At 35.7% G+C, this 14,953-nt stretch overlaps 9 protein-coding genes across 9 annotated transcripts; 6 read left to right on the forward strand and 3 right to left on the reverse strand.

Moving 5' to 3' along the window:
• Positions 1–302: 302 nt before the first annotated feature.
• Positions 303–3,732, forward strand: OCT59_024950 (uncharacterized protein; the record flags this gene model as incomplete). The annotated part of the gene is made up of 14 exons (XM_066135184.1): positions 303–563; positions 842–910; positions 978–1,169; positions 1,244–1,405; positions 1,476–1,571; positions 1,664–1,732; positions 1,805–1,920; positions 1,981–2,128; positions 2,195–2,316; positions 2,385–2,510; positions 2,590–2,601; positions 3,144–3,190; positions 3,261–3,403; positions 3,474–3,732. 14 exons carry the CDS (start codon positions 303–305, stop codon positions 3,597–3,599), a joined length of 1,689 nt encoding a protein of 562 aa, XP_065991771.1. The 3' UTR covers positions 3,600–3,732.
• A 562-nt stretch (positions 3,733–4,294) lies between these two features.
• On the forward strand, positions 4,295–5,158 carry OCT59_024951 (uncharacterized protein; the record flags this gene model as incomplete). The annotated part of the gene is made up of 1 exon (XM_025329669.2): positions 4,295–5,158. The coding sequence occupies one exon, from the start codon at positions 4,295–4,297 to the stop codon at positions 5,156–5,158; it is 864 nt and encodes a 287-aa protein (XP_025165192.2).
• A 1,276-nt stretch (positions 5,159–6,434) lies between these two features.
• OCT59_024952 (uncharacterized protein) lies at positions 6,435–7,586 on the forward strand (the record flags this gene model as incomplete). The annotated part of the gene is made up of 1 exon (XM_066135198.1): positions 6,435–7,586. One exon carries the CDS (start codon positions 6,435–6,437, stop codon positions 7,584–7,586), a length of 1,152 nt encoding a protein of 383 aa, XP_065991772.1.
• Positions 7,587–7,626: 40 nt separating this feature from the next.
• Positions 7,627–8,471, forward strand: OCT59_024953 (uncharacterized protein; the record flags this gene model as incomplete). Its single annotated transcript, XM_066135205.1, has 2 exons — positions 7,627–7,859; positions 7,922–8,471. The coding sequence occupies 2 exons, from the start codon at positions 7,627–7,629 to the stop codon at positions 8,469–8,471; spliced, it is 783 nt and encodes a 260-aa protein (XP_065991773.1).
• Positions 8,472–8,615: 144 nt separating this feature from the next.
• On the reverse strand, positions 8,616–9,176 carry OCT59_024954 (uncharacterized protein; the record flags this gene model as incomplete). The annotated part of the gene is made up of 1 exon (XM_025326904.2): positions 8,616–9,176. The coding sequence occupies one exon, from the start codon at positions 9,174–9,176 to the stop codon at positions 8,616–8,618; it is 561 nt and encodes a 186-aa protein (XP_025173910.2).
• A 367-nt stretch (positions 9,177–9,543) lies between these two features.
• OCT59_024955 (uncharacterized protein) lies at positions 9,544–10,491 on the forward strand (the record flags this gene model as incomplete). The annotated part of the gene is made up of 2 exons (XM_066135223.1): positions 9,544–10,219; positions 10,436–10,491. The coding sequence occupies 2 exons, from the start codon at positions 9,544–9,546 to the stop codon at positions 10,489–10,491; spliced, it is 732 nt and encodes a 243-aa protein (XP_065991774.1).
• A 16-nt stretch (positions 10,492–10,507) lies between these two features.
• On the reverse strand, positions 10,508–11,173 carry OCT59_024956 (uncharacterized protein; the record flags this gene model as incomplete). Its single annotated transcript, XM_066135234.1, has 1 exon — positions 10,508–11,173. One exon carries the CDS (start codon positions 11,171–11,173, stop codon positions 10,508–10,510), a length of 666 nt encoding a protein of 221 aa, XP_065991775.1.
• Positions 11,174–12,102: 929 nt separating this feature from the next.
• On the forward strand, positions 12,103–12,639 carry OCT59_024957 (uncharacterized protein; the record flags this gene model as incomplete). Its single annotated transcript, XM_066135244.1, has 1 exon — positions 12,103–12,639. The coding sequence occupies one exon, from the start codon at positions 12,103–12,105 to the stop codon at positions 12,637–12,639; it is 537 nt and encodes a 178-aa protein (XP_065991776.1).
• A 717-nt stretch (positions 12,640–13,356) lies between these two features.
• OCT59_024958 (uncharacterized protein) lies at positions 13,357–13,824 on the reverse strand (the record flags this gene model as incomplete). Its single annotated transcript, XM_066135248.1, has 1 exon — positions 13,357–13,824. One exon carries the CDS (start codon positions 13,822–13,824, stop codon positions 13,357–13,359), a length of 468 nt encoding a protein of 155 aa, XP_065991777.1.
• Positions 13,825–14,953: the final 1,129 nt, after the last annotated feature.

The following is a 14,953-nucleotide window of genomic DNA, read 5'->3' on the forward strand; positions in this document are numbered from 1 at the left end:
ACTCCCTCCCTCCTTGATAGCATCATATGTTTCATTTGCTTCTCTAACATTTTAGCTATGTATCTGAAAAATCAATAATAAAGTTTCGGAAATTTGCATTGAAAATTTTTCTTGGCAAAAGTGATCGTACGTACTATGTAATTCACGTGATGTTCATTTTTTATATATGGACGCGTGTTAAGTTCATCAGTATCAGTTAACTCGCGTTTCATTTTTCAAACACTAACTCAAACTTTCACAATTGATCATTTTTTTTTCTCTACTTAACGTTTTTTGCTTCTGCTTTCAGAAATTTTCGCACAATGTCCGTCACTCAAATAGATCTGTTGATGAATTCATACTTTGAGCGTACACCTACTATAGAGTGGTCATACGTAGGATTCCTTGAGGCAATGAAACCTTACTTAAATTCAGTTCAGGGTCCGCAGGACAAGCAAAAGTCCGTATGGCGAAAACGGTTTCTAACCCTTCTAACTAATATTCTTGTTGATGAAGAGGATCAAAAGACACAAAACGATAATAGTAAAACACGATTTGAAACAGCAACTTATCTGGTTCAACAGGTTAGCCAGCTTTCTACTTATTTAAACCTTATTTCTGAATCATCAAGTGCGACTTCTGGACGGTGTCGTCCTTCTAGGAGTACAGGGTGTCGTTCCCTAGCACATTTCACGAGCTTCTCCACTGTTGCACAGCCCAGGGCGGTGTCGTCCTCCTGTGGGTATGGGGTGTCGTTCCCCAGTGTGACAAGTGTGGGGTGTCGTTCCCCTAGAGAGCTCCTGATCATATATGGCATATACTACGCTTTTGATTTATATTTACTAACTGTAAGTATCCTTAGCAACATCCACCTGAAGCTACGAGATTTTTGGAAAATGTTGATTTAGATAGACAGCTGGTGACGAAAAAGGTGTGTATAGATCTTCTTTGAAGTATACAATGATTTGATTTTAACGTGTTCACTTGTCAAATTCTAGGATATCTTTGATAAAAAATCGCAAATAGAAGCATGGGATGTGCTCTGCATTTCTCGTAGTCAGAAAGCTGGCGAATACGTTAATGAAGTTAAGTCACGCATAATGAACCAAGCTGAGATGGCAAGAGATGAAGAAGCGGGTACATCATCTGGACATAAGCATACCGAAGGAGCTACAATTCCAGCAAAAAAGGTGAGATTAAGTGACTCTATTAACGTATTAATTCTTATGTTCCCAAAGATTTCTAATTTTTCTGTCCATTAAAGTCAGCGTTGGAAGATCCAAAAAAAGAAAATTCCAAAAAACGACCAGCCGAAGAAGCTCCATCAATCATCACACCTGCCCCCAACCTTCGCGGTCGTTCTCCCCCTCCATCCTATAAAAGTGGAGATAATTCTTTTGACGCCGAAGCATCAACTCCCTCTCCAGTAATGTTTCTTCGTTTTGTTTGCCATATGATGTGATAAGTTCGTTTCTAATCTGCATTGCTCTTCAAAGTCAAACGACCATGACGTGTCGGATACAGGGATTCATGAAGACGAAGATGAAAATCCTTTCATCACAAAGAATGAAGAGGGATCAAGGAACAATAAGGTTATTATTAATCGGTATTAAGTAAAGAATTTTTATTCATAAAACGTCCTTAATATAATCTTTTTATTAATTAATTCGATTTCTAATTATAGTTTAAGACAATTCTATCATGGCAACATGCCATAAACCGTATTGATATAAATGATGCTTCTACAAATGACGTAAATATCGAGAAGTATTATGAATTTATCATCACTTTTCCCGATATAGTAATAATCTTTTCTTGCCTATAGTGGGTGGCAGATGGTTACAACATTTCTCTTGATTTCCGTGAATTTCAATTAACATCGATAAACCTATTAGAAACCAATCAAACTTTTTCGTACGCAAAAGATATAGATCGGATACTGTAAGTGTTTGTTATGCAAACAAATCAATTTCAATATCTAATTTTTGTATATGTCTGCAGGTGTCTATCGTCTATAATGTATTGTAATGAAGTCAAGCCAGAATTTGTAACATGTTCCGAAAAAGTATGGAATAAAATTCGGCCAAGACCCTTAGTTCCAAAGATGTTGCCATCTGTCGTGCATTTAATAATAATTGAATATAATATGGTAAGTTTTTCATCAATTCTAACAAATGATCGGCAAAATTATTAATTTGTTATATTTTGTGATTAGTTTTTAAACGACAAACAGTTATTGGACATAAAATGGCATGAAAATTGGGTTAAATGGAGTACATTATCAACAGACGAGGATAAATCCATCTTCGATTGTGCACAAGAAGTCACGAAAAATTTGTAAGTTCTAATTATTGAGAACATCTTTGTACGTTGTTGATATTTACTGTATGTATGTTGCTTTTCAGTTTTACATATCTGTCTTCAGTGAGTTTCGATGAGGATAAAAAACTGGACGAAGATACCTTCGTTCACCGATATTGTCATAGAATTCTCGAAGAAATTTTTAGTAAAGATGATTTTTCATTGATCTGGTAAGTTCCATGTAAAATTATTACAATACACTATACAGTATATCAACCTATGCTCATATTTTTTGTTATCGGAACAAAGGGCAAATGGAGAGTCCGAAAGTTCGAAAGAAAGACGAATACTAGATGGGAATAATCATGGGAGGAAGCCAGATTTTCGTGTACTCTAGAGCTTGGACTCGCACTCATGTAACTCGAGTTGACTCGAGTTGAACTCGCACTCGAGTTAGAAATTTCTTGACTCGAGTCAACCGGGATCACGTGGTTTATAGTGCCGGCTGAACCCTATTTGTAATTCCTGCCGGCACTATGACTATAACAGTCTGGGTAAAATTATGGGTAAGTTTTTTGGCCCGCACTTTAACTTTGACTCAAATTAACTCGAGTTAACTCGAGTCCTGACTCGAGTCCTAGACTCGAGTACTCTTCGAGTCAAAAAAATTCTTGACTCGTTTTACTCGAGTTGACTCATCCTAACTCGAGTCCAAGCTCTAGTGTACTCTCAAAGATAGATGACGTAAATATGGAATTTTTATTTGGCGAGATTAAACCTCCGAGCAATTCAACTTCCATAAATAAAGGTATCATAAAGTTGGCAGAATTCACAAAAGGATCGTTAGATCTTATTATTAATAGTTATGGTTATGTTGACGGTCTGGAAACATATGGAGTATTGATTTATGGTAAGTTATCGATCACTATTGTAACTTTATGATGTTTTAATGCCGAGCTAATTAGATTTAAATCCAATAGGAAACGAAATCAAGATATTTAGCATGGATTTAACTTTTGACGGTTTATACCGTTATAATCAATTATCAAAAATCTTGTTGCCAACGGAAAATGCGAATTTCTTAAATATAATTACTGTAATATCTACCTTTTATTCTTTATTGGTAAGAGTCTTACTTTATAGTTCAAACAAGTTGCTTTGCTGTTTAATCACTAATTATTTTTATTATGTAGGAAAGGATAAGATCCACCATTGTAACTATGAATTCATCTCAACCATCATCATCCTCTGGTCACTTGTATTGTCGAAAGTCGAATTCGTCACCTAGAAAAATTCGTGTACCGATAGTTAGAGTTTAGTTATGTTCACACAAATTCAAATGTTGACTTGAAATTAACAGTATTGTGCTTTTATGTTAATGTAATTACTTATAATATTGATGTATGTGTGCGCTATATGTATATTAATAAAAATATTAGCAATATTCACGGTATTATAATATTGTCAGATAAATGCATTGTATTATTTTGGTGATTTTTGCCATTTATCTTTGCAACCTTGTAGTGAATACTGAAATATGTACATCGGAAAAATAAGAATTATGTGGAAATTTCCGTGTTTATTATGTCAAATGCGTACTAACCTACATATTTTTGCACGCGATTTCTCATTTTGATCTGGCTGAGCAATGAAATGAATAGATCAAGGGAGGTGAAATCTGATTGGCCAATCATCTTATGATTTATAGAAACTCGCCAGCGCCTAAAACTCTCCTAGAACTATCGAGGAACTGGCAGGGAGTTAGGGTGATACTGTGATATGATATACGTTGTACCACAAACCAATTTAGCCAAGGCGTTGTGCATATGCATGTAAATATAAAATTAGCATAGTCGAGATATGGCCCTATATAAATCCTCAGTATGCTTATAATCGAATAAAAATGAATCTGATATTTATTAGAGTATACTATTGCTAAATTGGCTAAAATCGCTAAAAACAGTATAAATCAATAAAATCGTTATATTCTGTTATAATCTACCAAAACACTAATATGGATTTAGATAGTAAAGCCTATTCCAAGTTAATTCATGCACACAATAGTATTGGAGGCTCTGAAGAATATATAAGAATTATTGTTGCAATATTGCCTTTAGCAGAAAAACATGATTATGAAACACCAGAAATGTGGTGCTCTCGTATTCGTGATCCATTTAGGAAAATACTAGAAGAGAACTATTCCAGGGGAATCCTTTCTAAAAATGGATATATTACAATGTATGGAAAGCTATATGTAGATGATAAGATTCATAATCGTCTAACCAATTATATATATTGCAGTGTATGTAACTCCTTAGTTTTCATACCTGCAAATAGTCTTTTTGAGGATTGCTATGGAGATAACCACTTGAAGAGATGTATTTCTGGAAATACTATTTCGAATGAACATGCAAGAAGAAATGAAATTCTCCAAACTATTGATAGAAGGGAATTTCAGATCTGGCAATATAAACAATACATATTACAAAAAGAGGCTAAAATTAATCGTCTTCAGCTAGAGCTTTCATCCCAATCTATTCCACATTCAGAAAAGGATAAATTGGCATCGGTATCATATGATATTGATGGAAATTTTACGGCTAGCTATGAAAATTATGCACAATCTAAAGCAAAAGATACTATGCCAAATGCTTCAAATTTCGAGCCAGCTTATATTTCACCTACTAGACAAGAAACGATTTTACCAACTTCTTATCAATCATCAAGTCCTAGCCAAAGGCGCTCAGAGCAAGGGATTACAAGTGAAATATTTATCTCATCTCGGTATGCTAAACAAAATAACTTATTACCATCTATAGACCATCTTAATCAGCCCGCATTAAGATTGAGAGATAGTACAAAAATCACATTCGTTTAACGACTGAGAAATATATTAATTATAGACTATTGAAGATTAATATCATTTAGCTAAAAGCGCAATGTATAACTTATACTTTATTTTTTATGCTAAATAATCTGCATACATGATCGCCTAGTAAAATTGGTTGAAGGCGCTATACATTTCATGTATCACCTGCCAAATTTTTCAGATTAGTCCTTAACCCAGATCCTGGTTAAGATCATGCGCTTTCTGAAGATTGATATAAATTGATCCAAGGGGTTCTCCCATTCTCTTTTATAATCACAAAAAAAGAATGTCATTTCACAAATCTCACCCAAGGCAGAGAAGAACATGTGAAGAATATAAAGCTGAGCTGGAAGAAGAGAACTATCATCTTCATAGTGAATTGCAGATAGAAGTTGATACTAATCGCCAGAATGAGAGACGAATTAATCAACTGGAACGGGATTATACCCGATGTGAGCAAGAAATTCAAGATCTTAATAAGGAGATAGAGCGTCTTGAAAATGCTTCGAAAGAAGAGATAGTAGAGTTAAAATCTGAAATCTCTACCCTAAAAAGTCAGCTATATCAAGCTAGGAATGATGTGCGAGATAAGGGAAAATATATTTCTAGTTTAGAAGAGCAGTTAGTAGAATCTGAGGAACAAGTTAAGAAATTGCGATGCCGGATCAGAAGCATCTCATCACGAAAAAATTCGCCTGAACGAGGGAATTCTCCAGACTTGTATAATTCTGATGATAATATGGCCACAATCACAGAGCTAGCAAATGCTATAGATGGTTATGTGGATAATAGAACAACAACTAGGGATATTCTTATAGACCAAATAAAAAGAGCTACAAGGCAGATACGCCGAAAAGAAAATAATTTGCATCAGGATTTAGTCCGTGAGCAACGAAGGCGTTATGATGCAGAAGCTGAACGTGATAATGAAATTATACGAAGGCAACTTGCTGAAGGTAGGATAACTAATGTTATTGGTGATCTCCATCAATATCAAACTAATACTCAAAACCAGGTAAATAGAATGATAGGTAATATGGCAAGAAAACAAGCCCGTATAGGTGTGCTGGTACAAGAAAAATTTGCCTTACAATTATTGTATCAGCGAAATGCCCACCACTTACAGCGAAGTAGAGGGGATATAGGTCTGTTAGAATTTAATCGAGACAGGCTCTATGAACGATATGAGAAATGGAAAAATAAGACCCAAGCAGAGCGCCAGAATAATTTAAATTTACAGGGACAAATTTTGGCGCTTCAGAATAATCCACCTAATCAAGTAAACATGGCAGGAATACCTCATCCATATTTCAACTGGGATGATAGTATCCCAGACTTTCTTGCACAACTTAGACTAGACTTGCAGAATCGGGGAATAGATCCAAATGATAATGTAGCAGGTCCTCCAACAGGAAGAGATAATGCAATAGGACATTTAAGAGCCTGTATGAGAGGAAGGACTTTAGAATGGTTCGATGATGAGATTACTACAAAGCAGAATTGGGAGCTAACTAACTTACTCGATAATACAGGGCAGGCTAACTTAGTTGCAGTAAATGGGCGAACTGCAGTACAGATAGGGGCTAATGCATTAAATGAGGCTGTTGGCCAACCAGGAAATGCAATAGTCAAGTTAAGAGCTGTAGAAGATGCTTGGAATGAAGACTGGCGTATAGCAGGTGGCCGTCCTACTAATGATCCTGTAAATGCACCAAATGCTAATGCTGAAAATACAGTAGTTGTAGCTGGTATTCGATTTGGTCAAGCCGTATGGTGGCTAAAAACTCATTTCCCTACAGTAGAAGAGGAACTTCGGGATTTGATGTATGGAACAATCAGAAAGGGAGACATGACTATAGATGAATTATATAGAAAAATATTACGAATAGGTAGACGAGCCAACTATAGACCTGAAGAATTACGTAGAAAGTTCTTAGATGCTTTACCACTTTTATGGCTTGAAAAAGCTGAAGATATTGGTGAACATTTGCCATTAGATGAATTAGCTAAAAAGCTTTATGAGATAGAATTACGCCGAATAGCTAGACATAAAAGAGATAGAACATCTGATCCGCTAGTATCTAATCGAACATCTTGGCAAATATATGAACCTTCACCTGTTTCAGCCTCACAACAGCATGGAATATCTTTCGAAGATATGCAAAAAGCAATCCAGAATGCACTAGCACAGCAAAAAACTGAATACCAGTCTTTATTAGAAAAACAAAAAGCCGATTTCCAATCACAAATGGTCCAGCAAACTAAAAAGATACCTCCACCAGTTCCTCCTAAAAATATGGAACAGCTTCTTAATACATATGAAAGCGCTAATCCTTTCCCTGATACACTTACTAGGGAAGAAATAATGAGAGTGGTCGCAAAAGCTTATGGGCCACCTCCTAAACCGCAAAAAGCCAGAAAAGTTGCAATCATCTAGAATCGATAGATTAGAGTCAAAAATAGATGAAATTGGTCAAATGACATCTAAGTTTGGTAGGATATCACTTAATGATCAATCTCGAAAGCCTTTTTATTGCAGTAATTGCGGACAGGAAGGGCATAAGAAAAACAATTGCTCAAGGTTAAATCCTGTAGCTAAATCCAATTTTACTCAATGTTACTATCCTCAACTTCCATCTACACAGCCCCAATATACGCCTCCAGATTCAGATAATGAGGAAGATGGTTATGATAAAGTAGAAAATGCGTGGTATTATACACCTGAAAAAAAAAACAACTACCACTAAATGATATGTTACCTCTAGAGTCCAGTCAGCCAAAAACATATGATGAATTATTTCCAAAACTTTCACCGGTAATGCGAAAAATGTGTCAGTCTCATACAGTTCAGAAGAAAGAATCAATATCAGATGAGTGGTTTTCATCATTACAATATCTGAATGCTAAAATAGATGATTTAACGATCTCTAATTCTTTTTTAGATAGTGCAAGTGAGTTCAGGGGAGCGAATGATGCAACAATTAATGCCCTTGGGTGGAAAGCTGATAAGCCATCGGACTTCGCAATAAAAGGTAATTCCAAACACATTACCGATTCATTGGGATGGTTTACTGATGTACCAATCAGTATAAAGGATAAGGATGGTAAAACTGTCACAGCTACTGGAAATTTTACTCGTATTGATAATGGAGAAACCGAACCAATGTTATGTTTAGGTATGACATGGATTAGGAAAGTTCAAGGTGTCCTCGACCCAAATAAAAATCAATTCCGAATGAAGTTACATGGGAAAGCTTACATTATCCCAACTTTTAGCAAAGCTCCAGAAGTTGAAGATCCGCCAAAAGAAGATCAGGACTAAGTATCTACCGATTCCTCTAACCTGACTAGTGAGGAGGATTTAAAAAAAAGTGTGAAGAGCTTGAAGAGTGACTAATAAAAACTGAGAGATGGCTTGACATAGCATTAAATGCAGGTAATATTCTTGCAGAAAAATGCTCACGACTTATGGAGAATAGATCGGATGCATGACAGCTTCTCTAGTAATATTTACTAATTTATTAAGATCAAATTCCCGTCTAGATGTATCATCTTTAAAAGAATTGGCTACTTTATCTGCAGAAGAAGATTCGTCTTTTGGCTTTATACTAGCCTTTTTTTTCCGACTAACTTTATCTTTTCGCCCATTAGTTACTGTATTCAGACCATTAGAATTTGCATCATTCTTATTATCCATAGGATATTCTGTATGAGTGATCCCGTCTTCTTGTATGATAGTGGAGGAGGAAGTATCATGTAAAGATTCCTGATTATTTTCTGAAATCTGGTCAGAGATGCTAACAGATTCTATGATTCTACGCCATTCCTCAGTAGGTTCAGGAGGCCTTTTATTATCAATTATTTTTTGATATGTTGTTGATCCTATACGATGCTTTTTACACATAATACGCCGAGCATCTGGAATATTATTCTGAGCATTTCTAATTTCTTCAATAGCTTCAGATGACAAGCGTCGGGCATCTGATCTAAGAAATTTACGAGTATGGGTTGTTTGTTTTTTGCTCATAGTTTGCTAGTAATAAATCTGTATAATACTAATAAAAAACTTGTAGAAAATTTATTTGATATTGGTCTGGCATTAGTCTGGCATTAGTCTAGCATTGGTTTGTTACATATATGTAGTTCGCTTTCTTTACAGTGTAGCGTGCTATAATCATGATTCAAATAAAAAATAGGTTTAGGATATATATACTTCAAATATCATATTTGTTTTAAACTAGTTTGTTATTGGTCTTTTATTAGTTTGATATTGGTTTGATTCTGAACTCCTTTTTTCCATATTCGAAGAAAAAATATACATATGAATGATAATTTCGCTGATGGCCGTCAGGAAAAAAAAAATCATAAAAAACTTTGCCTTCAAATAAATTCATATGGCAAACATATATACGCTAAATGAAATAAATAATGGGACACCCTTGGTATCTGGCAATAAACTTGGAGATTCACCATTTAATCGTTATCCATCTAGCCGAACTGAGCTTGAGAACCAACGTTTAAAACATGATCTAGATATCGCTTTAAGCTCAGGTATTCAGCTTGGCACTAGAAACAGTCTCTTGATAAAAAATAATGAGAGTTTTTCAGAGCGTGTATGCCAGCTTGAAGATGAGGCGAGAGAATTCAAAAATGAGATTAATCAAAAAGAGATTTCTCTTGCAAGTACTAAGAGCGAGATCGCTATAAAATTAGAAGAGATACAAGCTCTTCAATCAAGAATAGAGGAATTAGAGCAGGATGTTTCTTTGGTACAAAAGAGATTATCAGAGATGGATTTTCTTAAGCGTAAATCTGAACTGGAATACATAAAACTATCTGACGAAAATATTAGTTTAGAATTGGCAAATACGGAGTTAGAAGATACACTGGCCAAAAAAAAGGATGAATTAATGCGGGTGAGAGATGATTTACTTTTAGCACAAAAGGCAGTGATAGAGAAAGATTCCCTTCTTCAAGAAACTAATTCTCTTTTATTAGAGCATATTTCAAAAACATCCAGTGAATCTAAGCAAAATGAAGCGATTGGAGGTGATAAAGGACTGGAGAAAGGTAACGAAATCACTAGCCCCGAAATAACCTCAGAATCGCCTTATTCCTTATTTTTTCAGCATGCAATCATCTTCATAATAGTATTACTAATCATATACATCTTAAGGTGCGTATTCTCTCGTCTATATTCATCTTACAATGAAGAAAAAAATATTCCGAACTATAAAATACCCTTAAATAGAAATCAAGGTTATGCATTTCAAATCTGATACGCAGAAGAACCAAAAGACAGGACTACCCCCTATGAAACTTTACCTTATGGATATGGATGAGGCCACAAAGCACGAATCAATCATTTTGCCAATCCTTTAAAGGTTTGTCCCATCTAAATCTAATTGATAAGGGGTCATCAGATGGTCTTTGGATATCAATAACCACGAAATGTTTTTTTATCACTTCATAAACTTTTTTTGCTAGAGGCTCATAATCATCATACATATCTTTAAGAATTCGTTTTATACTATCTAATGTTCCACATCCACGATGCAGCGAAATATATTTAAAATTTCTGCGTATATTTTGATGGATTTCATAGAAACGCTGGGCAATATAAATTGAGCTAATTCCTTCATGTCTGCCTGATCTAAAGAAAAGAACAATTTTTAGCTGAGTTGCCAAAGGTTCCCCAGCAAGATCATCAAAGACTATAACAGTAGATCGGCCAGTTCTTTTGAAAGATGAAATATCAGATAGATCTTCAGGTGCGATTAGCTTGAATCTCACATTTTCATACCATGGAGCTTGCTTATCCATGGCTATAAATTCATAAAAACATTGTACTACTTCCCATAGCTCATCTTGGTGTTGCGCAACAACAATTAGATCATTACACGGAATATATCTTTCACCAAAATTTTTGCTTCCGCCTTTTGGTATTTTATGACCACGTTTTTCACCAGACATCCATGGATATACTTTTGGATATTTACTTCCTAGGAGCTGATGTACTACCATCTTTGTCTTTCCTGACTCAGAGGTGCCCGCAACTCCTAGTCTAAATGGAAGTTTAGGAGCAAATGGATTCTGTTTTTTCGAAGGTACAGTTTCGTCTAATTTGCATAGCTCGTAATACTCCATAGTTTTTGAAAAGCTAGGATACTTATTCAAGAAACATATTTTTGTTAACCGCAAGGAAAAAAGTGCCCTAGCTAATAAATAGAATCTGACTTTATAGATGCTAGCTTTTTTTCGTAATTATAAAAATTGGAATGGGAGAGCGTCAAGTCGAAAGACCGGTTATTTATATCGATCCTCAAAAAGCGCGAGAGCTAAATCAAATCATAGCAAAACAAATACCTACGATTAATATCGATTCCCAAAAAGCTCATAATTTAGACCAGCATCTTGCCTTGCAAAAACTATATTATTGTCCTGAAGGTCTGTATCAAAATGTTAAGGGATTGTGGGATGCTTGTAAAAAAGCCGGCTACAGCTTTCTATTTATTAATGTAAAAAAATGGCTTGAGGGCCAAGCAATGTATCAAATTTTTCGTCCTTCACCAAAGCATATACCTTATGCCAGTTACTCTAAAATCACGAAGCCAAATACTGTACACCAATGTGATTTAATCAAAATACCATATGATGAAAATGTGGATACAAATTTACTAGATAATGATGGCCCAATATATTACTATGTACTATTGGTTATAGACTGCGCGACTAGATATAAAGATTTCATTTTTTTAACATCAAAAAGCAGTGAGGAAGTTGCGGAAGCATTTAAGAGTATATATGATAATCCTGATAAACCTCTTAACTGGCCTCGAAAATTGCAATGTGATAAGGGCACTGAGTTTATGGGATACGTGACTTTATTAATGGATGAACATGGCGTTGAGATCCGAAGAATTATAGCACGTTTCAGGCATACAAGTTTCGCAATGATCGATCGTTATGCTGGATTATTCGAATATAGAGTTTTTAAAAATCAGTATTCAATAGAGTTTCTCCTACCTACTGGCAAGCGCTGTAGAGAATGTGAGCGGTTTGCAAGAAAAATTGTTGATAATATGAATGATAGCCCAACTCGATTGATTGGGATGAGTCCTAATGACGCCACAAAACTTGAGCAGATATATTCCAAACCATCAGTAAAATATAATCGCTCAATAGGTGTTGATGAACCACAACTACCAAAGGGTACTACTATCCGATTTTTGCTCGCTCCTGGAGAGTGGGAAAACGATCCTTTCGAACGACGCAGAATAACAGATCCGATATGGTCTCCCAGCCTGCATAAGATTCGGAAAATTGTTGTTGGAAAGAATCCTCCAATGCCTATTTTATATTATTTAGATGAATCAGGACCCCAACGCCCTTTCGTGAGAGAACAATTGATGCATATTAAGGAAGAGCCCATGTTACCTCCTAGGTGGGTATTGGGAGATAACCGAATGCGTACAAGGCGCTCTTTATAAAAGTTTCTAAGTCTACTACACAGTAAGGGATTGTAATAAGGATTACTCCTTTCCGATAGCATAACACTTTCTTTTTCCAATCACGCCAGATTTGTGCATCTAGATCCATCTGCCCTTGCAGGTGAAAAAAAGGGACGATTTGATAGTGCTGATTACCGCTATATTCAAAAGCCAAGCCTAGCTCTTCATTATATCCATCTAGATGTAATCCCTCCAAGAATTTAGGTTTTCGGAGAGGAAATTTTTTATGCGATAAATCCTCAAATATATACCGGCATGTTCTTTCTGGTACATTAGGACAAATATTGCACCATCTATAATTCTGTTTCATATTTTTATATGGCGCCTCCCATTGATGGCCTTTTTTACATGCCCATAAATATGTATTAGGACTAACTTTAGCTAAGCATCTTCCTTCACGCTTTTGGGCATATGCCAAAGCTTTAGTATTAATATCATCTTGCATTTTATAGGTACAATAGAATATCACGTACAGAAATTTGCGGTAGTGATCATTAGCTCTGGACTAGTTTGGCCAGAAGAATCGATCTGGATATATGCAAATCCAGGTGCAAGTTCGAAAGTAAAATTAAACTTGGCTACTACTATTGCATAAGTAAAAATAAATATCGCCAGTATTCTTAGCAGGAAGTGGCAATTTCGGCTAAGAGTACTTGACAATACAACTCAACAATCTTGTCTATATATTCGCTCTTTTTATGTATTATTGATATTATCAAGTAGATCGATATCTTTTAACAATTTTTTCGTTTGTTTATAAAGATTTTGCCATTGTACATGAAATTTGTTTCGTAAGACAGAAGACTTAATAAGACAGGGAAGAATACTTGTAAGATTATTTATATGGGATTTGATTACTGCATGAACATTTGCAATTTTTTCTCCTGCTGTAATCCAATCATAATACAGAGTATAAAGAACTGTATGAATACGGGTTATTTCTTGTTTACTCCAGTTTAACCGATATTTTATAAAATCAAGATCTTCACGAAGTTCCCTTTCTTTTTGCTTTAAAATAACTCGAAATGCTTCAAAATTCCATTGATGATTTATAGTAAGACAGGAATATAGTATATCTTTAATCTTGAGATTACTAAAAATTAATTCAAGCAGTTCAGAACAAACAAGTGGGCCAGGCCCAGCATTTTTTTGCGCAAGAAGCATGGTGTATATGCAAGAAAGCAGTATAAAATAACAGAGAAACTAGCAAAGTTCAAAATAAAAATTCTATATAATTTTGAGCGAATATGCTTGCTAGCGTGGGCAAAATACTGGGTCAGTAGTAGTACCCCAAAGTAATCAATATAATAATGCCTAAAAGTAATCGATGTAGTAGTACTCCAAAGTATCCCAGAGTAGAAACTATACAGGAACAAGAGCTAGAAGGCGAAAACAAGCAAGTTTATGGTAACCCACTCAAGCAGAATTATATATAGGAAAGAAAAGAGAAATTTCACTTGAGTGGCCTACCACCGATAGGCAGGAAAGAGACTGGAAAGGCAGAAAGGTTCAAGAGAATACACGAAAAAAGATATGAAAGCGATATAGCCTGAACCAATTCGACACTTCGCATGAGCCTCACACAGCAATCAGAAAGGGCATATAAAGGGCGGGATTGCAAGAATGGGCACAAATTCGGCACTTTGTGCCTCATCCTCGGCAATCAAAAGGGTTATGGAAGGCAGGATTGCACATCTAGGTCACCAATTCGGCACTTCGTGCCTCATCCCTGGCAATCAAAAAGTGAGGAAATGGATTGTGAAATGTCTTCGGCAAATAGATGAATTGCAAATTCGGCACTTTGTGCCTCATCCGGCAATCAAATAGGCATCTCCAAATCTCCAACCAACTGATACACCAGATCGAATCCTGAATATCCCTTGAAAGTTGCAAGAAGGTTGCGAGAAAGTGACGGGGAAGTGCCTGGAACTGGCGAGAAACTGGATCACATGATTAACACAGTAGGCGCAGTAGAATTTCGTTAATTTCGGCTAGCACTATTCCATATTTTTTTTGCATAAATTTCAGGATGCAATATCTCGGCATCCAGGCATCCGATTCATGCGATCTTAGCATCATTGGAAAGCTCTCAACGTCCTCATCAGAACGAGCTTAAAACCGCATGAATCCAATCACAGGAAGCCAAGATATTCCGCCCTAAAGATTAGGTCAAAAATATAGCATAATGCCGGCCAAAATCTGATTAGCAAATTTACTGCGCCACCCGATCACAACATGATTTTTAGCAATCAAGGCCGGCCAAGCATTTTGGCCACAAAAAGGCTACAGAGCA

This window comes from Rhizophagus irregularis, chromosome 5, assembly GCF_026210795.1.
Source record: "Rhizophagus irregularis chromosome 5, complete sequence".
In the NCBI taxonomy this organism is placed as follows: Eukaryota; Fungi; Glomeromycota; class Glomeromycetes; order Glomerales; family Glomeraceae; genus Rhizophagus; species Rhizophagus irregularis.